The sequence below is a fragment of the Dufourea novaeangliae genome, unplaced genomic scaffold, assembly GCF_001272555.1.
Source record: "Dufourea novaeangliae isolate 0120121106 unplaced genomic scaffold, ASM127255v1 scaffold55, whole genome shotgun sequence".
Taxonomy (NCBI): domain Eukaryota; kingdom Metazoa; phylum Arthropoda; class Insecta; order Hymenoptera; family Halictidae; genus Dufourea; species Dufourea novaeangliae.
Window position 1 is genome coordinate 114,013 of NW_015373934.1, and position 10,516 is coordinate 124,528.

Consider the following 10,516-nt stretch of genomic DNA (forward strand, 5'->3'; position numbering starts at 1 on the left):
GGGAAAAACACAAACGAAATATACATATAATAGTAAAACTATTAACTACTTCACTACTCTAAAATAGCGAGAAAATCCTAAGACATGCGATATCGCACGATGAACATTATTCTTAGAAGTTGCAGAATGCCTTGCAATTTCTAGAGTCACTTGTCCCTTATTAAAGTTTAAATTTTTCTAATGCTTGCACTGAATGTCTTGTGATTTTTACGCTTCTGTAACAATTAATTCAATATCATCCCTCCTGCTACGTTACCGGTTTTTTTTATCTCTCTTTTATAGCTGGAGAATATCTCAAAATAAAGCAGAAAGATCTTCTGCCTTCAACTTTTACGTTAAACTTACAATTTTAAATCTTGGAGCCGAAATCCATTATTTGATTAATTGTGTCACGGTTACACGTAATTTACTTTTTTTTTTATAAGTTAAGCTCGTATGTACCTTGACATTATCTCTTCATATACTGGAATATTTTCTTGCGATTCATGGAATATTTCAACTCCATAGATAAAAATTGATTTCAGACAACAATTAAAGATTAAAATCATTATTAACTATAATTATCAATTACACGACCATTAGTATGTCTTACGCAGTAATAAATTACCATCGTGCTATTTTACTTCACCGTCGACGGTTGCTTTTTTCTCTTTAATTACTAGATGTTATGAGTTATTTAGCTTAACTTATTAACGAGTATTAATGGCATCTGCTTTTGTCAAGAAGAATTGAAGTAAATTTTTTTGCATTTTACCTTAATTATTAATGCTGTACGAAATTCAGCTTTTTAAACTTGTTATGACGCTGATTTAATGATGCCGTTTTTTCTTGAAACCTAAAAAGTAATTTCAATTATATAATATGTATATTGTAAACATTATTTTCTGATGATTCTGATAAATTATATTCTAGCGAACACACTTCTTTTAGCTTTGCCCTTTTTCTGAGTTTTCCTCTTCTTAGCAGACACAGCTGATGATTCTCCAAAAGATGTAATCTCTTCCCCAAGTGTGCCGACTGTTGTCATCATACGACGTCTGTGCTTTTCTTGTTTAGTAACTGGCAAACGTGTCATGTATGTTTCTTCGTACTCTATCTTTCGCTTATTTTCGCGACCCAGACTAATTTGTTTCTCACTGAGACCGTGAGAATCTTCGATAGGTGCATCTAAATATTCTTCCTTTAATTCTCTCAGAACAGCACCCGAGACTGCGCGTCTGCGTGCTCTTTCACCTGCTTTACGCATTTTCTCTGCAACTGTCTCATCTCCATCTGCAATAATAATACAAATAAATTGTGTTCATTTTTATACGAGCTGTTGAAAGCATTAATGGTGTGCACAAGGTAGAGCAGGGTTTTTCAAGATGTTTTCCAAAACCCTGAATATCTCAAAAGCATATTTGCTGATTTACATCGTTAATGCTTTCAGGGGATCGCACCATAAAAGTTCATTGTTTCAGATCATAGTAGATATTAACCATAGTGTACTGCAGCAAGTTTCGGTGGTACATAAATATTGGACTTCCTAGATTGTGTTGATTTCAAACCATCCATTTCACCATCCTGATCACTATCAGATTCATCATCATTACTATCAATCTTGCCAACTAATGCATCAGGATTTGCTTTAAAATTAGTCGGATCATCACTGTTAATAGTGCCAGTTACAGCAGTCTTAACAAGCTTATCTATTTGATATTTAAGTTTGTGATCTATTGGTCGGATTTTCTCTAGGACAGTTCTGATTTCAATTAAACGATCAATCGATGGATCTCCCTCTATACGTTCCCCTGAACATTTTCTTAAAACTATATAAGTCAAGTTAATCAGATAAGAAAGTAACATATGATATTTCATTTCTAGGAAACTAAGACCCTTGTCTGTGGAAATCTCCCCATTTCTTACACGAACCAGCATGTTGTCTACAAGTTGGTTCACTTGTAGAACATTGGCATTCATCTCCCCAAGCAGGCGAAATGCCTGTGGGAGATCCCTTTGTTCCATTTCATCAATAGCCTGTAAACACAATTTTTTACATGTAAAAGCAAATTTGATGTTGAATACATGACACAGCATGTGTATTTGTAACAATAAAAAATCCTTCATACCCTCATTTTTTTGTCATATCTTAATTAAACAGGACGAAACAGTTATAAATAAACAATTCCCGGCACACTCTCCATTCACAAAACATTAAAACTTTCGTCTCGTGTCGGTCGAAGTAGCGTTTTACGAAGTCACTCGATATTTCTGTACAGTCTTACACCGTATTTGACACAAGTCCGGTATATAAAGATTATTTTATATTTCATTTATTCGAGCATTAATCGGGTTTCATTAAAAAAAATAAGGCAAGCACTAAATTCTGTTCATAAAACTGGATCGGAACCAATGTTTTCGTAGAAGTTTCGCGTGAAAATTCGCGGCAGGCTTAATTTCAAGAAAAATGTCGGATCCGCGGATGTACGGGGAAAAAAGCGCAATAATCTGCTGCCATCTTTCCTATTTACTAATGGATGACAGCGGAAAAAAAAACAATCAAAAATTCCCAATAGACCCGATAGAAAAATGTGTTGGTTTCGGCGACCCACAAGGAAATCCGTCGATATAATATGCTCAAAAGTTTTCACTCACCTGCACCATTGTTCTGAAATAAAAATTAACCGAACAGACGCATATCTAAATAACGTAACTTGTAATTAAACGAGTCCCCACGTGGGACGATATTTTCCTTTTCGGGGGTATATTTTTTCGCTCGGAAAAGCGTGATCAAATCACCTTCTATTACGTGACAGAAATGTTACTGTTATATGTCAGAAAAATGCTTCTAAATGGTTAGAAACCATTGTTTTAATACGTTATGAATTTATAGAATACCTTTTGAGTAAATAAATTGATAATCTAAGAATATTGTACAGTTATAAAGGATTCACTTCCTTTCCGTTTACGGGAATAAAAAATTGCGGGAATTTTAAGAATAAAAGTAAAAATAACAAATATTTTTTTTTATGTAAAGTGCAAATATTTATGCAAATATAGAATCTTATAAACTAATTAATAACAGCAGAAAGTAGAAAATATTGTATGTGTTAAATATTACTGTAATTACACACTTGCATATACCTTATTCTATGCATAAAATAAAAGTACAATTTACTGATTCGCCTTATTCAAATGTAATATTTAAATGTTACTATCATCATCATTGTTAATAAATCTTTTTTATTATATAATAATTAGTATGTACTATAATATATTATAAGACATACAAAAGTATAATATAATATATGATACAAAACACAGATATAACGGAGGAAATTTAATAAATGGCAAAATTTAGTCACTTGATTGTTATTAAACTGAATATTTAAGAGGTAGTCGTTACATTTGAATATAAATAAAACATTTAAATCATACTGTTTAAAGTATTTAAGAGTCTCAGCGATTTCAGCGGTCTCAGAGGTCTCAGAAACATCCATTCTAGGGAATTTCATATGGAATTATGTATGCCTGACGTTGTTTCACTGGTTAAAGTTTCGAGGCGAACTTCGTGTTAAAGTAAATTTCATTTTTGACGTGAACGGAGTGGGAGCTCTGCGAGTAGTAATCAAGAATAAAATAAGAGGCACGGTGTGACGCGCCTTTGACGAAAATAATATTATAGAATGGTAAGCATGATTATAGACCGCTTATTTACGAAAAGTATTAAAAATAAACTGTTGCAATACTCAAATTTTTAGCGAACTGACGTGGCGTGTTGTAGTGGAATATTTTCTGTATTCGCGACAAGAATCTTTGTGAACTACAATTTCATTAGTTCTTGACAGAACTCAATGACATTGTTTATCGCGGATATCAACAAATTACGTTGAATACCAGCGACACTACCTTTAGTAACCGGTTAAAACTTATAAAATACGTTTCCGTTTTATATAATCATACGTATCTCATGCTTGTATCGTGTTGTTTATACATTTCACGTATTTATAAATAAATCGGTTTTTAATGGATATCGATTGACATTGTGCTTGCCCGACCGAAAAGTATTACTTTCTTCGACCGTTAACATTGTCTTCTGTCTATTCACAGGGAAGATTAAGGAGTAGTGCTGTGCTTGTTATAATATCCTTATTAATTGAAACAAATGGCTTCTATGTACCTGGTGTTGCTCCCGTGGAGTTTGAAAAGGGGCAAAAAATTGATGTCAAAGCAGTTAAAATGACCAGCACCCATACACAGTTACCATATGAATATTACTCTATCCCTTTGTGCAGACCAAAAAATGGCACTCTTGTTTACAAATCTGAAAACTTAGGAGAAGTATTACGTGGTGATAGGTAAGACGCATTAATAACTTTATCTTCAAACAACAAATTAATATATTTTGTATTTATGCAGAATTGTAAATACCCCATATGAGGTACTGATGGCAGAAAATAAAAGCTGCAAATTGTTATGTCATGGTCATGAACCATCTAGTCATATGACATGGAACGAAGAAGAGTCACAGCAAGTAATAGAGCGCATTCAACATGATTACACAGTGCATTTGTAAGAAAATTTAATATCGCAAAATCAATTAAATTTGCATTTCAAATAAGTTAATTTGTTACTGTTTTTTCTCAGATTAATCGATAATTTACCAGCAGCAACAAAGAAGGTCCACAAAGATACAAATAATGTAATTGTGTATCATGGATACCGTTTGGGTGGCATTATGAATGATCAATTTTATATCAATAATTATCTTAAACTAAAATTAAGTTATCATAAATATGGAGAGTTAGTATTGATTACATCACCATGTACACAGTCAGTCTATCCGATTGTAAAAATTGATTTTCATTTTGTAGAAATGAATTTAGAGTAGTTGGGTTTGAAGTAGAAGCTCGATCAGTTGATGTAAGTCAATTGAAGTTTGATGGAAATACTTGTATATTGCCTTCCCATGCAAACCCACAATTTGTAAATCCTAAAGGAACCGAGCTTTTGTTCCTATACTCTGTGGAATGGAAACCATCCGATGTAAGCTGGGCAAGCAGATGGGACATATATCTAGGAATGAGCGACGTTGAGATTCATTGGTTCTCGATTATCAATTCTCTTATTGTCGTCCTCTTCCTTTCCGGTAAATATATTGAGTCTTTCATAACTTTCTCTGTCGTATAAATTATATACTCACTTTTTTAATAAAATCACACAGGAATATTAACAATGATTATGGTTCGAACTCTGAGAAGGGATATTGCACGTTACAATGCCGGTGAAAGTGACAGTCTAGCAGGCTTAGATGAAACAATCGAAGAAACTGGTTGGAAACTAGTTCACGGAGATGTGTTTCGACCTCCACCGAATCCTCGATTATTTGCTGCTGTAATAGGCAGTGGAATTCAAATATTTTTTATGGCCTTGATAACAATATGTAAGGTCTATAATTTTATACGAAAAGTAGTTATCATTTTCAATATTTTGTTGCTATTCCTTTTATGTAATTTTCAGTCTTTGCCATGTTGGGTATGCTTTCCCCTGCTAGTAGGGGCGCACTTGGAACTAACGCAATATTTTTGTACGTATCTTCCGGTTTAATTGCTGGATATTTCTCTGCGCGTCTTTATAAAACGATGCGTGGTCGAAAATGGAGAAGGACAGCATTATTGGTAGGAATAGGAGATGTGCCATTATACATTTTAATGGAATTTTACTAAATTGTTGTGTAATTGTTACAGACAGCGACTCTGTATCCTGGAATAGTATTTACTACTTGTTTCTTTTTAAATTTCTTTATATGGGGAAAACACAGTTCTGGTGCAGTACCATTTACAACAATGCTAGCGTTACTATGCCTGTGGTTTGGCATATCACTTCCTCTTGTGTATCTTGGATACTTTTTTGGATATCGTAAACAGCCATTTACACATCCTGTTAGAACGAATCAGATTCCTAGACAAGTTCCTGATCAATTGTGGTATATGAATCCAGTATTGTGGTAAGTATATAGGGATCATAATCTTGAAATTTCTATTGAATTAAAATAAATATGTTATTAATATGTTCGCAGTACATTAATGGCTGGAATTCTTCCGTTTGGAGCGGTGTTTATAGAATTATTTTTCATTCTGACCGCATTGTGGGAAAATCAGTTTTATTATCTCTTTGGATTCCTATTCCTTGTGTTTTGTATTCTTGTCATCTCTTGCTCACAGATATCCATAGTTATGGTTTATTTTCAATTATGCGGAGAAGTGAGTAAATTCATCGAGAATACTGTACTTTAAATTGTTTTTGCAAAATTTACATGTACTGACAGTCTTGTTTCTACCTTATTAGGACTATAGATGGTGGTGGAGGAGTTTCATTGTTAGCGGAGGATCAGCTGTATATGTGTTAGCTTACTCGATCTTCTATTTTATGACGAAACTAGAGATAACAGAACTGGTTCCGACGCTTTTGTATTTTGGTTATACAGCGTTGATGGTGCTAACATTTTGGTTATTAACAGGTACAATAGGTTTCTTCGCAGCTTACGCGTTTATTCGGAAAATATATGCCGCTGTAAAAATAGACTAGTCAAAAGATGTCGTTGACGGAGTCAATGATAAAAGGGGACAGATTTTCAAATTTACAAAGGATATTTAATTATTTCTTAAATTAAATATATAAAACCAAACAGTACATTAATTTTCCTTCAGTTTCTATTAGTCGATCTATTCATTTGGTTACATACAAGTAGTATGTCTGCCAAATATTAATTCTAAATAATTGTAAAGTTATGTTTGACTGTAAAAATATGTAGTACCCTATATTAAAAAACCAATAGAGATAAATTATAATTTAACAAAATGTACAATAATGTTCAATAATTAATGCTGTATTCATACACTGTTTCTAACTCCAATTGATTATTAGATTAAAAAAAAATATATTTAAGAAGTACTTATAATTCAGGAAATATTACTCACACAATTCAGTAAAAAATATGTATTGAGAATGTATATATACACACACACATTCATATACATACATATAAAGAAAAGATAAGCTGTATTGACTATACTAGTATTACCGTTTCAAACAGTATAAAAAGATATGTAAAAATATTGAAAAGTGTAATATTAACTATAGTCAATGCCCAGTATTATAGCTGAAAACATAGTTCTTATTGCCTTTTATTTTATTGCAATAACATGACAACGTTTTGCAATTAAGTCTGCAAAAGATTGTTGATACATCTGTTACACTGTAAGTTTAATAATATAAAATTTATGTATTTACTTTGCACGTGTTTGCGTGTAAACTTTATTCCTTAATAGTTTGTCTCACAAATTATGTATCAGTTATGATAGAATTATATTTTGGCACATTTATAAAGATCTGCATATACAATTACACACATATTATGGTTAGCAGTCATATATTTTTTTTTGTTGGATTTCCAATATTTTCAGCAATCCAGTAATACTAAGTAAAATGTATAATAGATAAGAAATTTTTATACGTGGTACTATGAAAGTGTATGTCACTGTATTTGCGATGTTTCAATGTTCTTGTGACTTTCAAGGTATGTACTTCTGTTGGAAGGAAAACAGAAAGTTGATATGTGTAAAAATAATCACCAACTATTCAAAAGTTGAGAGTACTGAAGAATTATATTGACCTGACTATGATAATGACTAACACAAATATTTTGTACTATGAATAGTGTAAATAATATGTAAAATATACTTTTAAAGACACATATATATATATATATATATGTATACTCACCCGTATGCAGGCGGGTATGCTGTTGTACATGGCTGAGAAATAATTATAGTAATAATATAAATTTTGATTTCTGTAGATTCCACAGGCATATAACATTTTGATGCGGAGTAATTATTAGGGGTAAATACCGCCTGAAATGTAAGTTTTATTTTAAGTTGATATATAACGAAATTAGGAAATAGATAATGTTTCTAAATATTCAACTTACTAGTAAGATTGAGGGATTATCTTTATTGCGCCAATTAAATGACGGTATTGTAAATTCAAATATATTCTCCCTATGTATTCTTCTACAACCATGATGTGTATGACCGTTAATAATCAGTCTTGGATTCAATATGTCTAAAAGCTGTCAATTAATTATTTTATAAATATTTATAATATCGATTTACAAAACTCTTATAAATTATGCTAAGTACTTGTTCAGATGCTTCCTTTGATAAACATTCCCATCTTTCTCTGAATTTAATATCTTTGATATCACCTGGCGCTTGATCAAGTTCATTGCAAATTTCATCAGACTCACGATACATCGGATAATGCTGGAATTATAATTGAAGTAATGAGTGATTATTTTCGTTGTTTCAAACAGTACCAATTACTGACCTGTAAAACAATTGGTTTGCTATACCTTGAAATAGCATTACTTTTTTCACAATTACTTCCTATACCTTTTGCACATTTTAAATGTGCTGCAAAAGAAATATTATTTCTCGATTTGTTAATTGTGTTAAAAAGAGAACAGAAGAAATAAACTTACTTGCTATTTTATTTAGTGCAATCTCTGTAGGACGACACAAAAAACAACCGTCTCCTTCTAGGGCCATGCTGTTGATTAAAACAAAGTGATTGCCCCTTATACTAATTCTTTTCACACTTGGTGACTTTAACCCATTGACAAATCGTTGATTTAAAAATGGTGTAATAGCTGGATAAATAATTTCTAATTATTAAAAGACTACTAATTAAATTAAAAGAATTTAAAACATTGTATAGTACCATAATGAAATCCAATATCATGATTTCCAGCAACAACATACAAATGAGTGTTTTTGGGTACAGAGAATAATGAATTAAATCTTTGTATGTATTGGTCAAACTCATCAGAGCTACTCCATTGTCCTTCATCGAATAAATCACCTATTATGGTAAATGTAAAATATTACTATGTTTAAATATTTTTGGCAATTTAAGGAGTATTTAATTATTTACCTAACACAAAAATTATGTCTGGTTTATGGAGTGTAACCATGGTCTGAAATGCTCTATACATTTGCCATTCCCTAGACAATTAATTGCAATATAAGAAACTTGATATTACAGTAAATGTAAATTCCTTAAAGAAATAATTTAAATTATGCATTGTGTGAACCTTTTCAACTTGTCAAACCAATGTCCCTTCTTAGAACCTAATAAATGAGTATCTGCTATAAACATTGCATGCACAGGTGTTTCTTCTGCACTTTGTTCGGGAATTGTTGCATCAACTTTGCGTGGATTCAAAGTAGGCCATGAACACTAGTAACAGAAACATGTATAATTTATTTCAGCTGTACAAGGCTTATACAATTAATGTTAGAATGACTTACCTGAATAAGCACAAGATAATAGAGGAAATATTCACAGAAAATGAATACACATAACAAAGCTATGGCAGCTTCGGTTAAGTATTTCTTATATGAACCTGTACTGCCATTTTGTAACATTTTGTTTACAATGTTTAATATCTATCGAACATTTCATAAAGGTTTTGAAGAGCACTGAAGAGTTTAAAGGTTTAAAGCGGTTTAAAGTCTAACAACTAACTAGTGTCACCAGGTGTCACATCCTTCGTAACGTCATGGATCTGTCGATAGTTTGGTCCAGCACCGACAGAGGTGTCTACTATTTCTGCAAATTCCTACTTTTTCTATTTAAATTATATTACATGTAGTTACAATATATGTAAGCACCGACTAGATATAGGATAGACCTATCATCTTATGGGACTTCGTGTCTCATGTTTTGAAATATTGATAGTGTAAAAAGTCAGGGATTTTGTTATATACTTGATAATTGGACAATTATCAAGAAAAAATATATACCAAAGATAGAAAATAATTTTTCGCCCCTATGGAGGTGCCAGGGACCCCGTGTGGTGAGAGCATGGGGCCATAGAACCCCCAGCGGTGGCGCCAGAGACCCCGTCTGGTGAGAGCGTGGTGTCATAGAACCCCGGGAGATGGCGCCAGAGACCCGTATGGTGAGAACATGGGGTCATAGAACCCCGGAACACGCGCAAGAGTTTTGAAACGTGATCCTTTATCGTTGTTGCTCGTACGAATTTCGAGCTCGTAATTATTTATGCAGTTATATTTAAGACAATTCGATGAAATGAAGCTTATATTACCTGACGTATGTTTATTGGAATATACATATATACATATAAATTATAATGATATAAAAGTTTGAAATACAATACGATGCGTTACGGTACAATACGTCTATTCGATTCAATTGCTCCCTTGCGATTACATCATGCTATCCGCGTTCGGTGCAGTACGCTAATACGGAGGCCAACGAAATATCACTGTAACACTTAAAGAAGTGTTAAAGTTCCATTTATATCATTGTCCTATGAAAATGTTCATACTGCCAGCAGCATTCATATTCCAATCAAAGAATTTACTGAATAAGGACAAGGAATCTAAAGTAATTTTCAGTAGTTCCATACATCTTTATCTCGAATAATTTTCTAAAACATTCAAAGTAC

At 32.4% G+C, this 10,516-nt stretch overlaps 3 protein-coding genes across 4 annotated transcripts; 1 reads left to right on the top strand and 2 right to left on the bottom strand.

The window, feature by feature from the left end:
• Positions 1–136: 136 nt before the first annotated feature.
• LOC107195213 (neuroguidin) lies at positions 137–2,708 on the bottom strand. Of its 2 annotated transcripts, none has more exons than XM_015585013.1 (4): positions 2,635–2,708; positions 1,479–2,016; positions 922–1,272; positions 137–835 (listed from the first exon to the last, which is right to left on the bottom strand). In XM_015585013.1, the coding sequence occupies exons 1-4, from the start codon at positions 2,641–2,643 to the stop codon at positions 810–812; spliced, it is 924 nt and encodes a 307-aa protein (XP_015440499.1). In that variant the 5' UTR covers positions 2,644–2,708; the 3' UTR covers positions 137–809. The 2 variants fall into 2 exon arrangements, with proteins under 2 accessions (XP_015440499.1, XP_015440500.1); XM_015585014.1 differs by lacking the exon at positions 2,635–2,708 and adding an exon at positions 2,109–2,297.
• Positions 2,709–3,581: 873 nt separating this feature from the next.
• On the top strand, positions 3,582–6,622 carry LOC107195206 (transmembrane 9 superfamily member 4). Its single transcript, XM_015585007.1, has 10 exons — positions 3,582–3,668; positions 4,090–4,337; positions 4,399–4,551; positions 4,627–4,782; positions 4,854–5,128; positions 5,204–5,422; positions 5,500–5,657; positions 5,727–5,986; positions 6,059–6,242; positions 6,328–6,622. Exons 1-10 carry the CDS (start codon positions 3,666–3,668, stop codon positions 6,565–6,567), a joined length of 1,896 nt encoding a protein of 631 aa, XP_015440493.1. The 5' UTR covers positions 3,582–3,665; the 3' UTR covers positions 6,568–6,622.
• Positions 6,623–7,760: 1,138 nt separating this feature from the next.
• LOC107195156 (metallophosphoesterase 1) lies at positions 7,761–9,524 on the bottom strand. Its single transcript, XM_015584942.1, has 9 exons — positions 9,354–9,524; positions 9,137–9,282; positions 8,977–9,047; positions 8,764–8,904; positions 8,525–8,692; positions 8,371–8,456; positions 8,184–8,306; positions 7,973–8,113; positions 7,761–7,895 (listed from the first exon to the last, which is right to left on the bottom strand). The coding sequence occupies exons 1-9, from the start codon at positions 9,468–9,470 to the stop codon at positions 7,761–7,763; spliced, it is 1,128 nt and encodes a 375-aa protein (XP_015440428.1). The 5' UTR covers positions 9,471–9,524.
• Positions 9,525–10,516: the final 992 nt, after the last annotated feature.